Source organism: Abramis brama (assembly GCF_963993115.1).
Source record: "Abramis brama genome assembly, chromosome: 12".
In the NCBI taxonomy this organism is placed as follows: domain Eukaryota; kingdom Metazoa; phylum Chordata; class Actinopteri; order Cypriniformes; family Leuciscidae; genus Abramis; species Abramis brama.
The window spans coordinates 31,564,486-31,590,763 of record NC_139974.1 but is presented as its reverse complement, the minus strand read 5'-3'; the positions used below and the strand labels follow the sequence as shown (position 1 = coordinate 31,590,763).

Sequence of the window (26,278 nt, the reverse complement as noted above, 5' to 3'; positions counted from 1 at the left end):
TGAAATGGGTATTGAGGCAGGTAATCCATTTTATTTTTAACTCCATTGAAGTATGTAAACTCCCAGATGCTTAAAGCTCAGCATGATAGGCGTTTACCCTCTCTTCAGTCAAGCTAATCATGTTCCGGTAAGATAATGACCTGTATTGCACGCCGCTCACTGTTAGATCATGCTCTCCGCTGGTGCATGTGGTGATGTGCGTTGTCTTGGCCCCTGTTTGTCCGCTCTGTAGCTTGAGGTTTAGTGTACCGCAGCTTTAGTCGCAATAAATAGAAAAGTCTACGGCAGCTGTGCAGATGAGACGTGCAAGTGGAAAAGCTGCTCATCTTTGCATTGGTGTGGTCACGGATGGTGGCTTGTTGTGCTAAGGGGGAAATGGCAGAGTGAGGGGGATTTATTTTTCTTTTTTTCAGCTGTGCAAAGATCTAAAACAAATAAGCCTGCAGATCAGTGAATATGATTTTCATTGGTGAGGTGTTTGTATGGACCAATGTATAAATTACAAACAGTTTAAATACAGCCTAATGCACTGTGATTGCAAGCAAACAAGCCTCACAGTTGGGGTCTATTGCATTAACGGCCCCTGTAGGTGTAAATAGGGCTTCATTGACGGGAGGCACGTGGAGAGACTGTTAAGACTGTAAAAACTCGAATTTGTTTACCTCTGCAGAGCACCTGTAACGGTGGCCAGCGGGACGGGCCCACGCAGGGCCAGAATGGGGGTGTGCCGAGAGGAGAGGCGCCCTCCCTCAGCCCGGAGAGTATAGAGGAGCCACGGGTGCTGGAGCACAAGCGAACGGGCTGGGCGCTGGAGCCGGAGAAGGATCATACTCGCTCCATTTCTCTGCTGGAACAGAAACGCAAGGTGGTCTCTTCCAGCATCGACGTACCACAAGTCAGGTAAGGCTACAGGATGAGCACCCCCTACAGGCACTGATGAGAACTGAAGGAATTATGAATGGCATTATTTACTTAATTTTTTGCTTTTGCGTTGTATGCACTGAATAACAAGAGCTGGGGTCTCATTTATAAACGGGGCTGGAAACGTGCGTACGCCACTTCCCAAGCAAAGGTTGTGATCTATTAAAAACAAACTTGACGGGAGAATGTGCGCACCTGTAAGTAAACTCTGAGCCCATGCGTACGCACATTTTGGAGACAAAGCAGTTTGGCGACACCAATGGTGAGCTGAGGGACTGACGGCAGATGAAGGAAAACCACTTTAAATCTTGATTATGAGTTCCTAATCTACAGTGCATGTTCACAATAACAGTTTAAATAAATATATGCCATTCTCATTAATGGAGGTAAGCACTTAAATTACATGAAATCATTACCGAGAAGTTACAAAAATGTTATTTTCTAATAAATAGAAATATTTGTAGTGGATGCGATGCTTTTGAACACTTTTTACCTGTGGCATGCTGTGTTTTAATGTTTTAACTACGCCGAGGATTGCTTAGCGCATGATAATAGCAGAAAATATTTTTGCACAAATAATGATCAATAATGCACAATAGGGCCTATCTGTTTCCATTAAAAATATAAAGCAATTAAAAATACTATTTGGCCATTGGAAAAGATTGAGAAAAACTTTCTCTGAAATGTATTTGATTTATTTATTCAAAAACAAGGCAAGGATAGGCTACTAAATGATTTTTAGTATTTTTTCCCGATTTTGTGACGGGAAATCCTCATCTCATATTTTCCTAATGTCTTGTACCGTTAAACATGGAATTACGTGGATGAATATGCTTATGCAAATGATATGCAGATGAGGATATGCATAGTAAAACTATGGTTCGGGGAGGAGACGGGGTGAAGACGCATGTACGCACAATCTTCCACTGACTGGGTTTTATAAAGGGAATGTTGCGCAGGTTCTGGCGTACGCATGGTTTTGTAAATCTGAATAATTTTTTCTTTTCTTTTTTCCATTTTTTTTTTTTAAGTTTAATAAATGTGACCCCTGGACTGAAGTGCTGGTGAGATGTTGGTTTCACATTATTTATAAGTGGCGTCAGTCTCCATAGAAACTAATATCAGAATCCCAAAGGACATTAACAAGTTCTATAAATGATTTGATCTTATCTTTTATAATTATAGATAATTTCTTTCAGTAAAAGTGATGTTTACACTGGATATTTAATTTCATTTTCAGAAGTTATTGATTCCAAGAACTTGAAACATTTCCCTCTTATATTATATTATATTATATTATATTATTTAAACATTTTATATTGTTTTGATCTAAATCCATATAAGCATCAACAACATCAATGCAGTTTTTTTTAGCATGGTAACACCATGGTATTCTTTGCAGTACTGGAAAATACTGTAGAAAATACACTACCATTCAGTAAGATTTTAATTTTTTTTAAAGAAGTGTCTTTAACCAATGGTGCATTTATTTGTTCAAAAATACAGTACAAACCGGCATATTACAATAGTACAATAGTTTAATATATTTTCAAATGTAATGTATTCCTGTGATGGCAAAGCTGAATTGTCAGCATCATTACTCCAGTCTTCAGTGTCACACGATCCTTCAGAAATCATTCTAATATTCTTATTTGCTGCTCAATAAACATTTCTGATTATCAGTGTTTTTCTTTTGTGTGGAAACGGTGATCATTTTTTTCAGGATTTTGTCATGAATAGAAAGGTCAAAAGTACAGCATTTATTTAAAACATAACTGTTGTAACATTATAACTGTCTTTACTTTCACTTTTGCTCAATTGAATGTGTCCTTGCTCAATAAAAGTATTAATTTCTCAAACAAAATGAAAATGACTGACTCCACTGACTGCTATTACTGTAGTATGGTACCTTCACAGTATATGTCTTTGTCCTTTAAAGGAGTCATATTGAAAGAGCCTTTTTGGAGCTTGATTAAATAAATGCTTTATTTATAATGAGGAGGACATTTTAAGCTATGAAACTTGCAAGATTTTTTAATGATATAAAGACCTCTTAAATGTCAAAAGATCAATGCAAATTTGATTTCTCATGTCATGACCCCTTTCATGATTTACTGTTATATATTCACTAAATAAAGTGAAGTATATATAGTTATATTTATTTAGCACTCTAAGTGAAGTGCAGACCACCGGTATATTGATACAAGCTTGTTTGTGGTTTGTGAATCTTGTGGTCTGAATGCTTTACAGCATTTGTACTTTCTTTTCTGACACCTCTAGCATGCAGCAAGTTGTAGAACTACAAAAACATAGTCAATGTCTCTTTTCCTTTTGTTTGTCTCATGCAATTTGTAACAGACACACTAGTGTGTTTTTAGTGTGACTTTTTGCTTTTTAAATATCAAAAATCAATCGACTTACAGCTTTGTGTGAAGCACAACATAAAACATCTGCCGTCTGATAGCTCTATTACTACACTCAGACCTGATATTGACTTATTTGTTGACGAATTATTGATCTCCTAGATCAATTTACATTCTATTCATCCATTCAGGAAAAAAAATGTCTCAGTGAGCACTGAATTTATTTTTTGGCAGACAAAAATGTTTATTATTTCTATCTGTGTTAATTGGCCTTGCATGTTTGATTCGCTATAGGTTGACTTCTGCTGATATCTCCAGGTGTTATATTGATTGCCTGAGTGGTGCTCCATTTATGAAGCTAATTATTTTTAATGCTTATAGAAAACTGCGATTACTCCTCCATGTACAACATTGTGATGTAGTTTGTTTTGCTACGTCTCCACCCTGACAGATTTTCAGTTGTACTGTGGTCATATACAAATAGTTTTCTGAACAGATTTATATAATACATGAGATATTTACTGTAATAAATTAGCAGTTAAAACTGGCTATAATTCCATTATCAGTATCGATAATAATTACATTTTCCCAGTTATCTGTAAATATTAAATCGACCATTAATATAGATTACTGTTAAAAAGTTTGGGGTCAGTAGGCTGCTCCTTAAATACTATACTTCTATACTGAGCAATTCATCATCACCATATCCTGGCTAAAATCAAACCAATTTTTAGATTTGCGTGCTTGAATTGATTCATTCTCAGTGTGTGTAACCATGTTTGCTCATATATTTTCTTTTCTGTGTTTCTTTTGGACAACACAAACCTCAAAGCATGTGTATGTTAAGCTCTGAGGTCTATTAGTCACGACTTTGGACAAGAAGCAGCCACACGTTAAGACAAAAATAATTGCCTTTTTGTTGGCAGGGCTGGTCAGTTTTAGTCTGGTAATACCAAACTCTGCTACTTCGCTTTGCTTCGTAGACAGAGTCTGGCATATCATAATTGAAAAGCGTTTTCTTTCTCGCGGGGGGGCGCTTGTCGGAGGTTTAAAATCATTGGTTACCCGTAAGCCAATCACATAACGTTTGGTTATGGCGTGTGTTATGCGCATGCTCAGCCGCATCTAACTTCCACTGTAAACACATGTATGATGCGAAAACAAAACCATCGAGCGAAATACCGGAGTGAACATGGCTGTGAACGACTTTTGCAGATTATGTGAAGTAAATCTACACATCCACGGTACAGTCAGCGTCTACGTCACTGCTCTCAGCCCGCCCTCTGTTCGTTGATTGGCCGGCTGTTTTCAGGCCGGGGGAAAACAGAAAGCTATTATGCTTTCTCAGACTGAATACAGAAGCGAAATGAAATTGAGCGGAAGTAGGAAGTCTGACGTAGTCAGGCTAGGTCAGTTTAGACAAACAGAAAAAGTTCTGGATAGATGTTTTCATTTCTTAGCTCCAAGATAGTTGATTGATCCCTTAAGCCAAAGTAACATGATTAGCTTCACTATGTTATTGTGTAAAGTGTCAAAATCAATATATGGAGCCTTGCAACAAATTATTTTATTGTGCGCTTGAGAAGATCATTAGATCCCATGGCCCAAGAGTGTATTGTATGAAATCATGTGAGCACCAAGCACTTAAGTTGATGAACACAGAAAGCCCTTTGACAAAAGAAAAGATCAGATATTGGTTCACCAGCTTCCTTAAAATTCGGTAGGCCTAGTGGTTATTGGTGTGATTACTCTGAAATTGTGACTCATTGCTTTGAAACAGTCATTGGTTCTACCTAAATGGGAGCGGGTGACATGGGAAGGGAATGGAGGGTTTAAGAGTAAATCGTTGTGAGGAAGGTGATCCGAGCACATACACTGAACAAAATTATAAACGCAACACTTTTGTTTTTGCCCCCATTTTTCATGAGCTGAACTCAAATATCTAAGACTTTTTCTATGTACACAAAAGGCCTATTTGTCTCAAATATTGTTCACAAATCTGTCTAAATCTGTGTTAGTGAGCACTTCTCCTTTGCCGAGATAATCCATCCACCTCACAGGTGTGGCATATCAAGATGCTGATTAGATAGCATGATTATTGCACAGGTGTGCCTTAGGCTGGCCACAATAAAAGGCCACTCTAAAATGTGCAGTTTTATCACACAGCACAATGCCACAGATGTCGCAAGTTTTGAGGGAGTGTGCAATTGGCATACTGACAACAGGAATGTTCACCAGAGCTGTTGCCCTTGAATTGAAAGTTAATTTCTCTAACATAAGCCGTCTCCAAAGGCGTTACAGCTACGTCTGAGACCAGCCACACGGACAGTTGCTGCAACAATCGTTTTGCATAGCCAAAGAATTTTTGCACAAACTGTCAGAAACCGTCTCAGGGAAGCTCATCTGCATGCTCGTCATCCTCATCGGGGTCTCGACCTGACTGCAGTTCGTCTTGAGTGGGTAAATGCTCACATTCGATGGCGTCTGGCACTTTGGAGAGGTGTTCTCTTCACGGATGAATCCCGGTTTTCACTGTACAGGGTAGATGGCAGACAGCGTGTATGGCGTTGTGTGGGTGAGCGGTTTGCTGATGTCAACGTTGTGGATCGAGTGGCCCATGGTGGCGGTGGGGTTATGGTATGGGCAGGCGTATGTTATGGACAACGAACACAGGTGCATTTTATTGATGGCATTTTTAATGCAAAAAGATACCGTGACGAGATACTGAGGCCCATTGTTGTGCCATTCATCCACGACCATCACCTCATGTTGCAGCATGATTATGCACGGCCCCATGTTGCAAGGATCTGTACACAATTCCTGGAAGCTGAAAACATCCCAGTTCTTGCATGGCCAGCACACTCACCAGAAATGTCACCCATTGAGCATGTTTGGGATGCTCTGGATCGGCGTATATGACCGCGTGTTCCAGGTCCTGCCAATATCCAGCAACTTCGCACAGCCATTGAAGAGGAGTGGACCAACATTGACAGGCCACAATCAACAACCTGATCAACTCTATGCGAAGGAGATGTGTTGCACTGCGTGAGGCAAATGGTGGTCACACCAGATACTGACTGGTTTTCAGACCCCCCCGGACCCCCCAATACAGTAAAACTGCACATTTTACTGTGGCCAGCCTAAGGCACACCTGTGCAATAATCATGCTATCTAATCAGCATATTGATATGCCACACCTGTGAGGTGGATGGATTATCTCGGCAAAGGAGAAGTGCTCACTAACACCGATTTAAACAGATTTGTGAACAGTATTTCAGAAAAATAGGCCTTTTGTGTACATAGAAAAAGACTTAGATCTTTGAGTTCAGCTCATGAAAAATGGGGGCAAAAACAAAAGTGTTGCGTTTATAATTTTGTTCAGTGTGTTATTGGAGACCAGGCTACACGCTCTTGAAGTTGTGATTGCAAATAGCAGTGACCTAGATGCAGTAACTCAGTTTAATATCACAAGGCTAGAGCTTAAGTAGCCACTTGGTTTATTTTCAATCAGCGTTCAATGGAGATTGTGGTGGAGTTTGTTTGGTGACCTGCAGGTCTAGGGGGGGTGAAGGGAGCCACACGTTTCCCACCTCACGTCAGCTGTTTTATGTTTGTTATTGTATACCGAATAGCTTAGTTCATCATATTTGTTTACAGAATTACAACACAAGCATTATGTCTTGTATTAGTTGACCGAACATGATTACTGACCTCCCTAAACCCCGCCCCGGCTGCTTTGCTAAAAGAGAGGTTTGTTAAAAGATGGAATGCTGGAATGTGGAAACCATTTTTGGTTCATCTTTTCACTAGTGTACAACAAGAATCTACAGCAGCTTTGGTTTTTTTTCTATAGCAGGAAATAACCTATTTGAACAAGAGCAGTCAGACTGTAAAGTTGCAGGCCTGACAAATAGCCTTCACTAGACTAATTGCAAGCAGGAAATGAATGATGGTGTGTGTGTGTTCGTTCAGAATTGTTTAAATTCACATTAGCCACTTTAAAAGAATAGTTGGACTAAAAAAGTTTTTTAGTTTAAAATTTGGGCATTATTTACTAAAAACCATATGACTTTTCAACTTCTATGAAGAAGAAAATGTGAATTTTTAAAGAATGTCCTGCCCACTCGTTTCCACTGGTGATACTCCGAAATGAAAGTTCTGGACACACTGGGCTGAAAAACCAAAACAGAAAATAATTATTTTAAATTAAACTTTGTTTGGAATGACTAAACTAATTCTATGTTTTTTACAAATTGATTACACAACATTTAAAATATTGATAATATTTGTAAAAATATTGCACAACTCTACAAATGTTTTTCAGTGGCTGAAATTTTGGCGCATTCTTTTTTTCCCCATACATAAAAAAATAACTAATGGGAACTGGTTCTGTCAAGCAAAATTATGGAAAATTTAAGTTGTTCATTTGAGTTGTCGTCACAAGATTATTAGTGAATGCGACTTAAATTTTGCCTCACTTATAGTTGTCTCTGCACAATAAACATAGTTTAAAGTGTTATAACATGTACATCTTTAAACCACTAAAAGAAGAGATTTGTGATCCTGAATCATTATTTATGGTTCCTGAATTATAGCTCATTCACCTGTGGGAGACCGAGACTGTAGCAGAGACAGTGGTCAGAAAACCACATGGGAGGATTCTCCAAATGAACTCATTGCTCTGAGAGCTCAGTCCCCTGAGTCCATCAAAATAAGCATTTGCATTACAGTGGTAAACCTACGGAAATGAATGCAACGAAATTACTAGGTTTCCTACAATCTCTCATATAGCCATATTGCTTGAAATATGGGCATGACCTTTGTTGATGCTTTTTTCTTTTAACAACAAGCTTTTTCCTTCCTCTTTCCCCCCCCTGTTGATCCAGTGTCCGTATGTGCTGGGTGAATAAACTGGGAATGGGACTGCTCTGGTCAAACAGTATGCTTTCTCAGTAGAGCAGCTTTAGTGGCTGCCAAAGAAAACAAGTTCCTTCAGTAAGCGGGTGGTGGTTGGGCTGCAACTTTAGAGAGCATGTGATTACCATCTGAAAAGCGCCTCTCTTTGCAAAAGCTGGAGTTCTGCGATGCTGGATTCTTTCCAGCAAACAACACAGTGCCTGGTGTTGATCCTGGGTGTCTTATCAGACTGGACACTGCATGTTTTTCCCTTTTTTCAGACTTCCCTGAACCTCACGATGATTGGAATAGTTTTGAAATAGTTCCTATATCTGATTGGCTCGAAATGCAGCAAGATGACTATACAATCCATATGCACCTGGTTAAACTTAGTAGCTGGTGGTCAGTGACTAACACACTTTTTAAGCTAAAAAAAAAAAATATGCAAAAGTGGTGCAACTTTTTCCCCCTTAGTGATTTGCTTAAGCCATTAAAAATACCTAAAAGTGTTAGATGGCAATTTAAAGGTAAAATGCATGCAAAAATATGATTGGTTTTGGTTGAATGTAGACTAAAAATCAGTCATCTGGAAATTGTGTTCAAAAAAGGCCATCCGTGAATAGTTTCTCTTTCATTGCTAAGCAATAACAGCCTTTTCCATTAGAAGCTTTAAATCACCGGACGCTTGCATGTCGCGGCCACCTGCGATGATTTGGAATGAAATGTGCTGGAATTTTTATGCAAATTTGTGGATTAATTAAAAATCCCTGTATATCAGTGAGGGGGAGTGGCCAAGAATGGATTATGTCTTTCTCAGCAATAATACAGGTTTGGTTGTCCTCACTAGCTGAAGTTACCAACATGAAGGGCTCAGATGTTTGCCGTAGCTCGATACCAAACATACCAGATCACAAATGGCTTTCCATTAACATCAAACCTCCCTAAAGATGCCTGTCTGAAGAGAGTCATTTGTTTAAAAGATCAAAGTATGATTCCATCAGCTTTTCTAGTTACAATAATGTGTGTGCAAGTGTAATACGCTGCATTCAGTTTGAACAATGCCTGATGTGTTGAGAGCTTTAAATGGACAGGTCTATTTACATTTATTAATGTTGTAAATAATGAAGTATCGCCTTGTTTTATGCGTTTAAACACTTCTATACTGCAGTCATGGGAGTAGAAACAAATGTTCCAGCTGTGTAACTCTGACAGTCATGTTACTGTAAATCACAATGTAAATCAGTCAGCGGTGGAGGGACTACTTTAAATGTAATTGGCAGCATAGCTTTTCATTGCATGAATGCCAATTTGAAGGTGTGTTAAGAGTGCCTGTGGCATTCTCAAGAAAAAATATTACATCAATACTGGGATCATATGCAGTGCTTTGTTTAAATCATTGATGGAGGGTTGTTGGGCTGTCTCATTATTTTAAGAGGCTGCAACTTTGATGAGTGTGTAAGGATGAATTGATTGCATGTGTGAATTGATATATTATGTGCTGTAGCAATAATCAAAAGGACTAATATCACGGTTTTCAGTTTTTTTGAAAGTCAAATGGACTGTAATTTAGTGTTCTCTGTCAGAGTTTCACAAACAACGATTCATAATGACACTAGGGGGGTTTGTGAGATATCAATAGAAATGTCAAAGAAGATTTGATAATGTTTTACAATAAGGTCCATTAGTTAATGTATAAGTTGCATTAAGATTGAGCAATACATTTGTTACAGTGGTTATTAATCTTTGTTAACATTAGTTAATAAAAATACAACTGTATATAAAAATGAACAATAAAAATGTTCATGTTAGCTTAGGTTTATTAAATAATATTAATACAACTTTTGATTTTAATAATGAATTAGTAAATTTGTTGATATTAACATTAACTATTCATTAAATGATTAATTTATAAATGCAATTAATAAATGCTTTAGAAGTATTTTTCATTGTTATTTCATGTTAACTATGTAGTAAATTAATATTAATGAATGAAACCTGTGTTTCCGAAGATTTAAAAAAAGAAAAACATTTGAAATAAAATATATTTATAACTTTATTATATTAATTATATGTGGCATATTTTTGAAATTGGTTAACACATTTTTTGACTGATAACATTAGTCAAATTTTTTATATATTTGCCTAAAAATTATATATTTATATAAAATATGATTTTTAATTATGTAATTCTTATTATGAAATATTTAAACTAAACTAACAATTAACCATAATAATATATAAGTAATTAAATATAAAATCTGAAGTAAATGTATTGAGAAAATATTTATAATATGAAGATGTATAATTCAGTTTATTTATTCAAAGTTTAATATTACATAAAATCACAGTTCATTCCAATTAAATAATTGAAGCCAAAGGAGTTCACCTGAAAATGTCTGGATATAAATTTCTCTGTTGCTCTGTTTCGTAAAGGTAAGTGCAGCCTAGTTTATGTGTGTCGTCTCTTGTGGCTACTGAGAGGAACTAATTCAGTTTGAATTGTAGTTTGGGGCAAATATCGTCTGGCAGGGGGGCATCATGCTGTAGAGTTACTCAAGTGTGTCCTATTAAAATAATAAACCTGCGTGAAATGTTCTGCATTTCTAATTATACCTTTCAGTTTTGATAGTGTAGTTAGTAACATAAATTATCGATCTCTGTCGAGCTGAAAGACTTTATTAATTAAAATGGATATGTACTAATTAAGCTCTCAGCATGGGGGTGTCGCTCACCAATTGTGGCTGAGAAATGAAAATGAAGGGAAACTCTAGGCTAGAGATGTGACGAGAGTAATGAGCAGGCGAACAGAAGCACAGAGATTTTCTTTCCCACTATTAAAATACATAACTTTCTCCTATCCCAGTTCAATGTGTGGACTTGGGTTGATTTCCTGGAAGAGCAGGAACATTGTGGCTCTGTGGTGTTTTCGGAACATTGCTCTGTTTAAGAGGTTTGAAATTTCACTGTATGGCTCAATGGCGTGAATTTGAGGCAGGCGGGACTTCCTGTTTGTCTAAACAATGTGTGACAGGGACACAACAGATGTTGGTGATCACCATAACATCTAAACATTTAGGCTAATAGGTTAATAAAGATTACATTTTCAAGATTTACTGTTATTGTTAATTAAAACTAAAACTATTAGAAATCATTTTCGTTAATTGAACTGAAGCAGAAATAAAATATAATATGACAAAAAAAACATAAAAAGGACAAAAGCACATAAAATTAAATTAAAACTTAATCTAAAATTTATATTAAATATTAATTTGAAAATGAATATGATTTTTATATATATATATATATATATATATATATATATATATATATATATATATATATATATATATATATATATATATATATATATATATATATATATATATATATATAATATATATATAATATACACAAATTATTCTTTTTTATTATTATTATTATTATACTGGCTATATTGGCTCTAAGATTTGATTTTAAAACTATCCAGTTATATATGGTGTTTCTTGGACTATTCCTGCAGTCTTACACACACACACACACACACACACACACACACACACACACACACACACACACACACACACACACACACACACACACACAGTATAAGGGAAGGAAATGAATTGCTATTCCTCTGAGGGAGGAAGAAAAAAAAACGTTTATGATTAATGTGATTACAATTTTTTTTTGCTAAATCTATATCCCTCTCCCACAGGTTTAGTGCTTATAAAGCCAAGCTTAAGCCAAAACAACACTGTATACATTAGATGTTACGATTTTGATTTACTCCTGCATGCTGTAATACAGCTTCCTAATTCCGATACTTGCATAACACATTTTTTATATGGAAGGTCTTTACTGACCACAGACATTTTAGTAGACTAACCACTTTAAAGGGCTACTGAGGTGAGGTTAGCTCATACTATTCTTGGTCTCTTGCTGATCTTTCAGCAGTTCAGTACACTATGTTCCAGATGTTTAAAGAATGTCTTCTGAAACACCATATGTATTACATGTTGCAGAGCCTTTGCACTGAGGTTTCGTTATATTGCCCAAGGGATGGAGTATCATTGTGATCGCAAGCTCTCAGCTCCATCATTCAGACTCAGTAGTATTATGCCTGTTGCACAGAGGCACTGCAACTTTCCCTTTGCTCTGTGAAACTAATATTACTTTTTTTTTTTTTTTTTTTTTTTTATGAATTTAGAGACGCAACTTCTCAGAGAACATGATTACAATAACTGTTGACTGTTAGGGCTAAAACTCTCTCCATGAAGCGTCTCCAAATCCATCCCCTCCACCGCTACTGCAGTCATCAAAGCAGCACTTTTAAACCAATTATTCAGCTTCAACAATACATTTCAAGACAATTACTGTCAGACTGTTCCTGTTATATGCATAATTCGAGGTTCTCAAATTTTGAGGACTTTGATACTTTTTCACATTTTGATTTTTATCCACTGGCACTCTGATACTCTGAATATTGTTTTTAAATATGAATGACAATAGTTGATACCATTACCAGTGAAATTTAGTCTGAAGTCGTAATCAGTGTTGGGTAAGTTACTCTAAAACGTAATTAATTGCTAGCTACTAATTACATATTCAACAGTGTAGTTAGACTACTGTACTAATTACTCTCTCTAAAAAGTATGGTAACACTTTACAATAAGGTTCCTTTATTAAACATTAGTAAATGTATTAACTAACATGAACTAACAATGAGCAATACATTTACTACTGTTTTTGTTAATCTTTGTTAATGTTAGTTAATGAAAATAAAGCTGTTCATTGTTTGTTCATGTTAGTTCACAGTGCATTACCTAATGTTAACAAGATTTTAATAAAGTATTAGTAAATGTTGAAATTAACATTAACAAAGATGAACAAATGCTGTATAAGTGCAGTTCATTATTAGTTAATGTTAACTAATGTAGTTAACTAATGAACCTTATTGTAAAGTGTTACCAAAAGTATTATATTACTTATACTAATTACTTTCTAAATCCCATCTCAACCTTGATCTCTTGACCAATACAGGGATAGGCATGAAACTGCTCTTAATTCTTTCAAATAATAATATGAAATTGCTTAAATTATTCTTGAACTGACCAAAGTATTTAAAGGAATAGTTCACCAAAAAATTAATTATTTGATAATTTACCCTCGAGCCATCCTAGGTGTATGACTTTGTGTATATGAGTTGCATTAATTAATATCCTGACTCTTCCCAGCTTTGTAATGGCTTTGAATAGTGTCTTTTGAATTGTGTCTTAAAAAATAGAGTTTTTGCTCCAAAAAGCGCATCCATCCATCATAAAAGTAATCCATACAACTCCAGTGGGTTAATAAATGCCTTCTGAAGTGAAGCGATGGGTCCATCCATATTATCCATATTGAAAACTTAATAAACTATAACCACTGGCTTCTGGCAAAGAGTGCAAAGAGCAAAAGAGTGACCTTTGACCCAACGTATGAATCCACCAACATTTTTTGTTGTCCTCTGCCCTTCCACAATCACCAATTCTCACCTAAGATTACGCTACGCCTACGTCCTACATCATATGTCAGGTCAAAGGTCACCTGTAGCTTTCAATTATCTAAGTGAATTAATCCACTTCAAGTTGTCATGTAATTATTCAAGTAAACAATCAGTAAAATGGAACAATGAAATAAATTAAGAACACTGAGTGTTTTTCTCTTTTTCTTGACAAATTGTAGTTTAAAGGCGCTCTAAGTGATGTTGGGTGACGTAACCTCTTGTTGACGTTCAAAGTATTGTCAAACAAAACGGAGGCTAGCTCGCGTGACATTGCTTAGAACACCTTTAATGACATAATAGACGAGCAGGTTTATTAAGCTGTTTTTTAATTAGATTTTCTTTTATTATTTATACGTTTTATTTTTATTTTAGCATTGACTTGGTGCCAAAGTACTTTTGACGTTATTAAAACAATGCTTAGCAAACAATACTTCAATACGAGCGAAATAATTTGATCCCAAGCTCTTCTGAAGAGCTGCTATTGCTGATCTTCACATCTTGTGGTCTGAGAAGCATGTGGAGAACGGCTCAGATCCTTTTTTTTCTCTGAGTTCCTTTTTTTCTCTTTGTGGCTGTGACAACAGGTAAAGTCTCCCCACAACGCCTCCTTCAAGAAACCTGTGGGTCGTGTTGTGTTTTTCTTCCCAGTCTCCTCTGAAAGCCTGTGTGCTGGAGTAAACAATATGGCGGTCACGTGAGGGGCAGCAGCAGCGGGTCTGCAGCATCTGTGGGCTCCTCTTACGGGCGCTGAACTTTGCTCTGTTTGGAAGAGCGGCGATCGGCCCTGCCAAACCCGAGAGGCTGCTCCTCCTCTCTGCGCTCGGGGGCTTGTGCGCGTTTTGAAGTCTCTTGTGTAACTCGAGGAACTGTGAAAGCGAGGGGGTAGAGCTTTGGCACTACCTCACAGCACATAGTGACAAGAAACACTGCACAAATTACTCGGCCAACCCCCCCCCCCCCCCCCCCCCTTCATTCTTTGTCTCAGTCGTTCTTTACACATACACTGTTGCTTGCTGCTTCACAGCTGTCTGCCTATTAGGGATCTGCAAAACAACATATTAAAAATCAACTTGTCGTGGAGTTGTTTATCATATACGTGTGTGTGTGCGTATAGTTGCTTTTTGGTTGTCAGCTAAAAAATATATACTCAAAAAAAAAAAATTGTCTGTACATTGCCTTTCTAAAATTTTCTTACGTTTATTTTATTTTGAAATAATAAAATAATAATTATTAAATAAAAAGAATAAAAACAGTTTGAAACATTTAAAAATATATATATTTATATAATAGTTGTTTTTTTGGTTATCAGCACACTATGGAATTAAATATATAATAATATATACTGTATAATGCCTTTCTAAAAAGACATTTTAAATACAAATGTATTTTATTTCTAATTAATAAAATAATAATAATACAAATTTTAAAAATTGTGTTAGTAGTCATGAAACATATTTTTTTTTATTATATAGTTGTTTTTTTGTTAGCACAATATGCAATCTATAATATTATATACTGTACAGTTGTTTTCTAAAAAGACAAGTTGATTTTATTTCTAATTAATAAAATAAATAATAAATAATAAGAAACAGCAATATTTCATTTATAATGCATATTTTTTATAAATAATTGCAACGTATTTTCATGGAAATGTCATTATTGTTAGTTTTGTAACAAAAGTTCAGCACTATTTTACATTTGAGTGGGAAGTTGTAATTTTTTTTTTTTTATCTATCATCTGATAATTGGTTAGATATTGGTATTGGCAAAATCTACTATTGGTCGATCTAGCCTGAATGTTAACTCAGTAATCATTCAGAAAACCCAATCTAGTTGGCTGAACTATTTCTTTAAAGTGCTGCAGCTGCAAAAAAATGTCATGGAAAAAGAAACAGGATAAACTCTTTGACTCTCTTTCTTGTTGTATTTTCCAGATTTACGCTGCGCTGGCGTGAAAATCCCCCATAATGTGATTCACCGCTGATAAAATGAGGCTGTCGCCCTCTTGAGACCCCTGTGGCTAACTTAACCCCCCTTTCAGCAGCTTGCTGTCATTCCCGGCGAGGGTAGAGCGCTACGTGACGGTCATAAATACAGCAGTGGCCCTCCCACAGCCACTTAAAAACAACCAGAGCTCTGTCCCGTTTCTCCCTCTTTCCTTCCTTCACTCTCAGGTGCAGAGTGGCAGAGACCCCTCTCCATCTCACTATCACTATCTTTCTCTCTTACCTTCTCTTTTCTGTTTGTACCCTGGCTCTCTCGCTCCCTCGCTCTCCCCCTTTGTCTCTGTGGCTGGTGTTTTTCTGTGGTGTAAGAGAGCTGCCCATCCACCACTGTGCAGGGGATTGAGCTACGCCTTCTCTGGCTTTCACATTTACATAAGGAACAGTAGCCTGGCGCCAGCTCTACCTTAAACAGGGCATCTGCTGCTGTTTACCAAGTGTGCATGCACAGAATCAACATGCCTCGACGGAAACAAAGGAAAATTAGTTTACATGCTGTTACAGTATAACTTGTTTACTGTTTTGGAGACGCACCTATTTCAATTATGTGCTAAATCACAATGTGACTGCATATGCATAAATAAATAATGTACAGAGCAAAATTTTTACCTTTGTGCAGTTGCTAAGGTCTTCTGAATGTTTTTAGGGATGCACTACACTGTAAAAAGTGAACAGTTGGATCAACTTATTACTTCAATTGGTAACACCTAAAGAAATTAAGTTTTCTCAACTTAAATTATCACGTTTGATCGTGAAAAACGTGATAATTTATCACGTTTTTCACGATCAAACGTGATAATTTAAGTTGAGAAAACTTAATTTCTTTAGGTGTTACCAATTGAAGTATTTTTTTTAAGTTGATCCAACTGTTCACTTTTTACAGTGTATATTTTGGACACTTATCAGATGTTGGCTGAGAGTAGATAGTAATTGAGTATACTCATTTGTCTTTATTTTTTTTTTACATCATCTAACACTCACTTACTGTAAACTCCAAAAATTGAACAACACTGTTATATGGAATCTTTAAAAAAGTGCTCCCTTAATGACTGAAGCTGTCAATCACTTCAGTTGCATCGCGCAAAAGCATTTGACGTTCTTTAGACTACTGAGCGTGAACACAAATAAGTGTTTTAAGTTTCTTAAAAGCATCAAAGCACAGATTGAGAGCCTGTTGTTCACACAGAATACGTTGTTGCAGTTAAAAACGCGACAAATGTCAGTGGGGGGGAAAAAACGCAGGCTTTTGAGATGAGACTTTTTAATTTGATTGCCACGTTTTTAGAACGACATGTCCTGCACAGGTCAAACACGTCTAGTGCATTTACATAGAAAAACAATGGTAGCGCAATGGATTGCCAAAATGCGTTCTGTGTGAACTGGCCCAGACGGTCTGCAAAATATGTCGTTAATCGGTTCCAACCAAGGCGGAAACGCAACAAACCTTTTCCATCACCTGAAAAGGCACTGTAAATATACTTGTAAAACCAGTATAGTTAATTTTCTTTATTTTATCTAACAGTGAGCTTTTTTTGTATAGGTTATACCTCTTCGCAGATGGTTGCTGACACTATTTTAAGCAACAAGGCAACCTAACTTCTGTTTTAAGGCAGAAAAGCATGTTTGCACAGTTAAAGGTTTGTTATTATGTTATTCTATTTTTGTTAATAAACTATAATCTATAATTATTGAACTCTAATTATTGAACCCTCTGGTTTCTCCAGGCTTCAGTCATTGTCAGGATACTCTTCAAGCTAACAGAATTATCAAATTATAAATCGAGAAAGAATATCAAGATCATACTTTTTTTGCCATATCGCCCAACACTATTTTATTGGATAAAGTACTTTGGTCAAAATGAGTTCTTTCTAAAGGTGTTATAGAAATGCTTGTGATTTTGAAGGATTTGTTTTATTTTTATTTAGTTTTTTAGGCAAAACGGAATAGAATTTGAATACCAGCCAATTATCGGTTATTGGTTGAAAAAGTTGACTATTCTGGTCTCTCTATATATTGCTTGTTCTTTTTTTTTGTAATTGAAATAAAGCTGAAAAATATAAATATTAGATGAAAAAAAAAAAAGTTAAAGTCTAAGTTGAAGTACTGAAATTACTAAAACTTAAAATAAAGCTAAATATTTTTCACAAAAAGTAATAAAAATGACAAAAGCATGTAACAATTACTAAAAATAACAACTAAATAACACTACCACAAGGCGATATCATTCATGAGTTACATGAATTATGTGAAATTAATACTTCTTGCTAGGGGTTTGTTCAAATCCCTAATCTTACTGTAAATATTGGCAATAGTAACACTGACGTTGCCTTAGCATTCACCACTTTATATAATACTTTAAAGGAATAGTTCACTTCAAAATGACAATTCTGTCCTCATTTACTCACCCTCAAGTTGTTTCAAACCTGTATGAATTTCTTTCTTTTGCTGAAAACAAAGGACGATATTTTGAAGAATGTCTTTAACCAAACATTTAATGGACCCCATTGACTTCCATAGTATTTTTTTCCTACTATGGAAGTCAATGGGGTCCAATCCTATCTGATTACCGAAATTCTTCAAAATATCATCCTTTTTTTTTTCAGCACAAGAAAGAAATTCATACAGGTTTGAACTTGAGGGTGAGTAAATGATGACAGAATTTCGTTTTGAAGTGAACTATTCCTTTAAGCACGTCTTTCTATTGAATATGTTGTATGTGTATTGTTGTTCTACAGCTTGTCCTGCTCTCTCTATGCGTAATGCTGATAAACAGATCACACATTAATGGAAGCAGTGTTCCTTTGAGCTTCTTACACAGTCAACTTCTCACTCTTAACCATTTGCACAAAAATGCACATCTGGCATTTTTATTACACCCTTTAGGCGTCTCCGTCGAGGAATTAAAGCGGTGGAAACCACAACAAATCCCCTAATAAGTGTCCATAACACGCTCGCAAGTGACAGGGTCTTTGTCCCGGCCTGAGGCAGTTAGGACATGATGTTCAGGGGAAGACGTCTACCCCCACCACACATGCGCTAAAAACCCATCAGCCCCATCTCATGAAGTATGGAGTTTTATGAGGCACTCCAATACCCCTCACACTGTGTAATTGGGAGCGTCTCTGTCGTAGTAATGGCTCCCTGGGGGAGATGGGTGATGCGGGTGATGCTGGCGGGGGGATGGAGGGGGGTCACGTGCTGGCGTGAGGGATTGTGGGCATGGGAATCTACGAGAGAAAAGGACACTTTGGCTTTGACATTGAAGCATAGACTTTAAAAGGTACATCATTACCCACAAATCAAAGTTTTGTAGGCAGTCTGCTTCCGTTCTGTTGTTTATCTAATGTGGAGGGAACAAGGAATGTCTCTCGCGGGACGAAGCACAGGTGCTTTGTGGACTTGCACTCAATAAGAATCACATTGTCACTAGTGAATTCCAGTGTGACATTTGTACTATTGACCTCGGCTTTGTGCGTATCACTATTGTTACCACAGACAGCTGCCTTCCTCTAGGGAAGTTCCTACTTATGAGTTTAGAAGTTGTTCAGAAGATATGTTAGATATAAGTGATTTTGGTCATAACACAATTAGACATTTAGGCAATATAGATATATTTCTTTGTGATATTTCATATCGTGATATAAGGTGTGTTTTTTTGTTTGTTTGTTTTTTTTGCTGGTCAGTAGATCTTAGTTTAACTTGCCCTGACAACATTTTCACTGGCCCCACCACAAAAGAATAATCCATATTTATTTTTAGTTGCACTACCACTCAAAAGTTTGAGGTCAGTAAGATTTTTCTTCCTTTTTTTTTTTATAAATATTTTTGGATTTTATAAAATGGATAGTTCCAGTCCCTTAGCTGTTCTAGATTCACTGTAAACCACAGCTTCTTTAGGCTTATTGCTTTAATTTAGCAAGGATGTGTTAAATTGATTAAAAGTGACAGTAAAGAGACATATTATAATACAAAATATTTATTTCAAATAAATGCTGTTCTTTTAAATTCTCATCAAAGAATCCTGCAAAAATAAATCAGTTTCCACAAAAATTTTAAGCAGTTTTAAAAATATTAACTGTCTTTAATATTGATAATATTAATCAGAAATGTTTCTTGAGCAGAAAATCAGCATATTAGAATGATTTCTGAAGGATCATGTGACACTGAAGACTGGAGTAATGATGATGAAAATTTGGATTTGCCATCACAGGAATAATTAACATTTGAAAATATATTAAAATAGAAAAGTATAATATTAATAATATTTCACAGTTTTTACTGTATTAAATGATAAAATAAATGGAGCCTTTATAAGCATTTATTTCAAACATATAAAAAAAAACTTACTGACCCCAAACTTTTGAACTGTATTATTTTTATATTAGCTGTATAAATACTTATTTTATTTATTACTTGCGCTTACTTTTTCTTTTTTACAACATTTGTTTTCTTCATTTTTTTCTTCACAAAAATATCTTTATAACTCGTACATTTATAAACAGTCTTTTGCTGGAAACCAGCAAATCTTTGCTGATTGGTTTGTAGTTTTTAACACCTGATGCATCTGACACTATAACAAGTAAATATAATAAGTAAATTTCTTCAAAACCTTACCTATGTTAGCCAGCTAGAGAAGGTTATCTTAGTGGAAAATCAGCAGAATTTGCACTAAAGTGCTGTAACTGTTTAGTGAATTTGGCCCTTACAGTTATTATGTCTTATTATGTCATTATGGCTCGCTCACTGGGAGAATTAAGGCACGATTTCCTGTAAATCTGCTTTGAAATAATACTGTATGCATTGTGAATGGTGCTATACACAACAAATAAAATGTACTTATTATTAAGAATTCCAATTTGCACTCCACGATGATTCAGAAAGTAACCTTAAAGGGAAAGTTCACCCAAAAATACAGATTCTGTCATTTACTCGCCCTCATGTCAATCCAAACCACTATGACTTTTCTTTCTTGAAGAACAAAGAGAGATATTTTGAAGAATGTTTCATCTGTTTAAAACAACATTAAACCCCTTTGACTTTCAATGAAGGAAAAAAAAACAAAACATGGTGAGTAAATGACAGAATTTTCATTTTTGGTTTAACTAACCCTATAAAGAAAACCAGCTGGTTGATATGACATTGAAGTGTCCCATCTCATAAATTTGATCATTCCGACGTGACTTGAAGACAACATGTGAATCTGGCAGGTAGCCAGCAGGAACACACTGGCATTGATGTGAGTTCAGTATTCAGGGAATAACAGGACCAAGTGTGATCAGCAGTCATTGTTGCCGCTGTAGACTCTTTTTCACGTGGTTGCCTCTTCCTTTCACTATCACCTCACTCTTTTTCCTGACAAAAGGGGCGGCTAAATGAATGGCTTGCAGCAGCAACAAGCTCTGTATTCCCATCGCTCATTATGTCAGACAGAAACATCAATTCTCCGAGTCCATCAAAGCAGTTGCTATGCCCGCTGAACGGGCGGCTCTTAAACATCCCAGCGCTGGCTTTGTGAATGCAGTTCAGGTACTCTATCATGGAGCATCTCTGGGGGAGGTGACGCAAAGTCTACGGTTTTTCTTTTGCCGGTTCTTTTTGTGGGTCATATCTTTGTGTGAACTATACTGTGGGATGTAGACTGAAATGTAGGGCACCGATGCCACGTCTCATTGATGCACACCACCATATTTCACATTCATGTCTCCTGAGGTGGGACAATGTTTGAGGTTTGAAGTATATAGGTTAATATTCATCACTGATTCCCAACCTGGGTTAACTAAGCTGGTTCCAGTGGGTACTTAGAACGATTTAGCTTTTGTTTTGTTTAACCTATAAAACAGGAAAATTATTTGATTAAAGCAAGTAATTGTGATGTGTGACCCATATTTTTCATTATTACATTTATTTAGTTAAGTGACTTTAATATTATTAGGCCTGATGCGATATCCTAATCACCATTATTTGATCTAATCACTTTTATAATTTCATGATTAATGTGTGAACTCCTCTGGGGTGTGCAGTGGATCGACACTCATGTCAAAGTTTTTGCTTTATTTTACTATATATTTATATTTATATATCTATATAAATATATATGCATTTTTTGCAAATTGCAGGTAGACCATTACAGGTAGACCATCTTTAAATGCCATATGAAAATGTATTTATTTTAATTATCATTGTTGTCATTTATGATATTCTAATATTCATAATGAAACAATAATAATTGTAAATATATATAGTAGCATTTTTGTAAATATTTTTGGACATCATCTTTAAATGATGTATGAAAATTGATTTATGACAAATGGCTTTGTTGTGATTTATGATTGATTCATGACAAATGGTTTTGTTGTTTTAATTATTTGTTGATAATATTCTAAAGTTCATAATAAAAACAATAGTAATATTAATAACACAGCATAATAGCAGATATTTATCATATTTATAATGAAACAAAAATAATTTTGAATATTTTCATTTTTCAAATATAATTCATGTCATTCTACTTCTGTGCAATATTTGTTTACAAAGGAAATAAAACACTATTGGATTGAATTCCAGATCTAAAGTGAACAAAACAGGCAATTACATCATTCATAAAAATTATTTAAATGACATTTTATCATCAGTCAAAGTTTCATGATTGTGGCAGCCATAACTAATGATAATGCAAAATGATATTTAGTAAAAACTAATATAAAAGGTTCAGAACAAAGATGTTCACCTGCAACTGCAACTGCAGCCTGTATGGCATTTTTCTTCAACATGCTTGTCATATCAAGCATACTTGTCATATTTTTTTACCCAATGACTGGGATTTTTCTTTTTTCTTTCATGTTGTAGGCTCTTTTACAGTGGCACTTGTTTTCTCTTTTCCTTCCCGAGATCGATGTTAACCCTTAATACCGCAGCTCTTACACTAACCATGTTTAGCAGGAATGTGGAAACCTCCCTCTTTGTGAGTGTGTTTACCCTCCTCACATTGAGGAACGCTCATAAACACTGCGGAGAACTGTAAAAACTCGACCCAGCCGTGCGGGGTGGGGGCAGGGGTGGCTATAAATGCTGTACGAGTGGCCAGTGTAGCCGAAACGCAGCACTGTATTTTGTCTGTTCTCAGATTAGCAAGTAAACAAGGCTGTCCAGTATTAAGGGAAATCATTGTTCGACTCCAGCTTTGCGTCTGGCCGCGGGCCAGGTTTCACAGGCACAATGTTTATCCATACTACAGGGAGCTGGGCCGTGTGTGTGTGTGTGTGTGTGTGTGTGTGTGAGGTAAGAGGAGGCTGGATTTGGGCCAGTGCCAACCACTGTGATTTCTGGACCGCCTTGAGCATCCCTGTGTTGACCGACAGTACCCCCCTCGGGCCCCTGAGACCGGCGCAGCCCACACATTCAGCGTATCCTGTGCGAGCGCTCAGCCTACGGGCGTGAGGAGAGCACTTCTGGAGCCGGGGTGGAGGGGGCGAGATGAAGCGAGCGTGGCATTGAGAACAAAGAACGTGCGTGTGTTTGTGCCCTGTGTCAACCACACGCACGACCTGTAATGAGACAAAGTAATAGATGATGAATGGATTAATCTTTTCTTTAATCAAATTAAAAAAGCGTGTATGTGTATGTATTTCAGGTTGCCAAGGTTAATGTCTCTCGCTCCCGAGCGCTTTGCAAGTTTTCCTTCCAAAGAGAGAGAAAGGGGGGAGATTTCCAGAACAGTTGGGTGGTAGAGCGTGCAGTAGATTCAATCATTATCAAAACTGGAAACTGTCCTGGACTGGTCCTCTGGGTAGAGCAGACTCAAGAGATTTTCTAAAGTTTCTATTATAGACAGGGTTCTATTATAGTTAGACTTTTCACTAAAAATACAATTTGTTCCTTTTTTGCAGCTTATTCTGTCCAAGAGCTGTTAACCTAGGGGCTGTTTACACGACACCGTTTTAAACTAAAGACGTTAAACTTTTTATGCTTTTTGGCCGTTTATTTACACGACAACAGCGTTTTGGGTGCCTGAAAACGCAAACTTTTGAAAACAGTCTCCTTGTAAACAACAAAAACGCGAATCTCTGAAGACAATGACGTCATGCACATGCGTATTACGTGCTCAGTCTATAGTGTTTCATCACAATCTAATGGCCTGGCAGCAGAATACAGCGTTTTTATTAGTTTTTGCGGATCCGTGAAATTGGGGATCGTTTTGACAATGGTGTCGTCTGTACGTGGAAAACTCAAATGTTCTGTTTAGGAGCGGCGTATAATTGGTAACGTAAATCCAGTGATTATTTCCTTTTTTGTGTACTAATGCATCCAGAGGTCCATGGATGTTTCATCTAAAGCTGAGACTTTGCTTTGTTAGGGTCTGGACCATACCAGCTGATAATTTAGAGATTTGACATTACTTCCAGTGTCATTCCAGGTCAAATCAACCAAATTTCAGAAACTACCCCGGCTCCAATTTTTCATTTGAACTGCCATACAATATATACAGTACAGTCATACCAACCAGAGCTGCACTGTAATGATATTGCACAGGAAATTGATAGATATCAGCCCATATATGCCTCCACCATTTTATCTTTTAAAGGTATGTGATGTTGATTGGATCTGCACACGGCCGTGGAAAAACGCGGAAGGCTCGGTCCATGACTGTATCTGATTCGTATCTGACAGTCAGAGGTCACAGTCACAATGCTACATGTTTATAGCAGGTTAAAGTTTTATAATGCCTCAATGTCTCTCATGCATATTTGTCCCATGTCGTATGCAGATTTTTACGTGGATGGCAGTGATAACAGAACATATGAGCTCATGCCAGGAGGCTTGAGGTGTCTGATTTATTACCCGTTATTTAGAAGGGAATGAGCGTCATACACTAGTGACTGTAATAAACGATGGACGGCCCAGCTCAAACTACTTCAAAGGCACCTCTCTGCTCCCTCCTGTTCTAGCTCAAAACCGAACAGGAAGGGGATGGCTGCAGGGGAGGAGCTAAGTGCTCTGGTTTTTCAGGGGAATTCCCCTGATTTCCCCCGTGCTATTTCAGTGTTATCAGTGTCTGCTGACACTGAAGTGCTCTCTGAATTCTGAATGGAGTGCAATTTGTTTTCGTATGTCGAAGTAGCACTGTTATTTTGTCAAAGATTTTTTGTTGCAAGGAAGAATGGCTTGAATGAGTCCACAGTGATTAAATGCAGGAAGACTGATATTGGCTTAGCAAAATGACTGTAATCCAATCAGTTGTTATTATATCCTCCTAAACCACCGTTATTTTTGAAATCTTTCCAGTTTTCCGCCACTGTGGGCACAGGCCTCCTCAATGGACTAATTAAACACAAAGGTCCAGATGTCTGAAGGTATGTAGCATAGCCTTTCTCTAGCCACCCACTCTATCATTTGTCTTACGAGTTTGGACGGCTACAAAAGTTGGCACATCTGTCCATTGAATCGCAACAGATGTCTGCGGACTGCCTCCCCCTCCTGGCTGGCGGCCATCTCATGCATTTACCCCCATGACCAAAAAAACCCCATTGACGTTTGTTTTCCTGCAAATGAGGGAAGCCACTGGAAGAATTATCGCGTATTAATGACTCTTAAATCTGGATAATTCATACCCAAGCTCATTTCTACAACATGGTCATTAATTCATATCTGCCTGATTGTAAATGAGCAGAAAGAGCATGGTCATATTGTCCCACTCCCATTGAGAAACCCAAAGACGTCAAAGTAAGCCAGTGAGAGTAAGCCAACATCAGATACAGCACAGGCTCAGTTCACAGCCCAGCATCTGTTTGTCTGTCCTTTTTCTCTATTTGAGAACAGTAACTCACAAAATGTGTTTTTCCAGCTTCATGGTTGAAGATGTTCTAGTGATGATGGAATGGGCAATGATTAGGGATGTGCAAAATTACATCTTTTCATAATGTACTTGTTGGAAGTCCAGTGTAAATAACTGTGTTGTTCACTCTGCTGTGCATAATAGCACCAAATTAGTAGAAAACACAATATATTGACCCGTGCCCTGTTTTCTACCATGCACCGTGCACGTTTGTTATGACGTAAGATGAACACCAGGGTTCGATAGAATCAAGTTGAGTGTGAAAGCAGACCACCGCTGCAGGGGGAGGCGGGAACGATCGCGCTCGGATTTGGACCGCAGTCTCCCATCATGCGTGTCAGCTGAATGTATTGCTCACCTTCTCTTTTAATTACTATTCAAAAATGTGTGGCCGGCTTCACTCCCATGGCTTGATAAGGACACTAATGACTCATGTGATTTGGGACTTCAGAGATCATTTTTTGTTCAAGTGTGGCAATATATCACATGCTAATTACACAGGATCTAATGCATTTCTTGAAATTTACAATATTCCATTGGATGAGTGATATTAAAGCTCTTAATTAGCAGTCATCCAGGAGCACCAGTGTGGCATTATCTGGAAAGCTCCATCACTCCCAGTGTGCTCTCCCAAGGTGACCAGGAAGTAGCCGTAATGATGTGGTCCTGGGGAAAGCGGCATCGGTGGCAGCCTACCGTGATTTATCCGAAAGCCGTAATG

The 26,278-nt window shown here is 36.9% G+C and overlaps 1 protein-coding gene across 4 annotated transcripts in view; it reads left to right on the top strand.

The window, feature by feature from the left end:
• The window catches only part of znf704 (zinc finger protein 704), a 49,475-nt gene that overhangs the window by 5,435 nt on the left and 17,762 nt on the right, over window positions 1-26,278 (top strand). For all 4 annotated transcript variants that reach the window (XM_084130915.1, XM_084130918.1, XM_084130917.1 and 1 more), the window contains exon 2: window positions 671-900. In XM_084130915.1, the coding sequence (XP_083987041.1) occupies window positions 671-900 (230 nt within the window). The remainder of the gene's footprint in view (window positions 1-670; window positions 901-26,278) is intronic.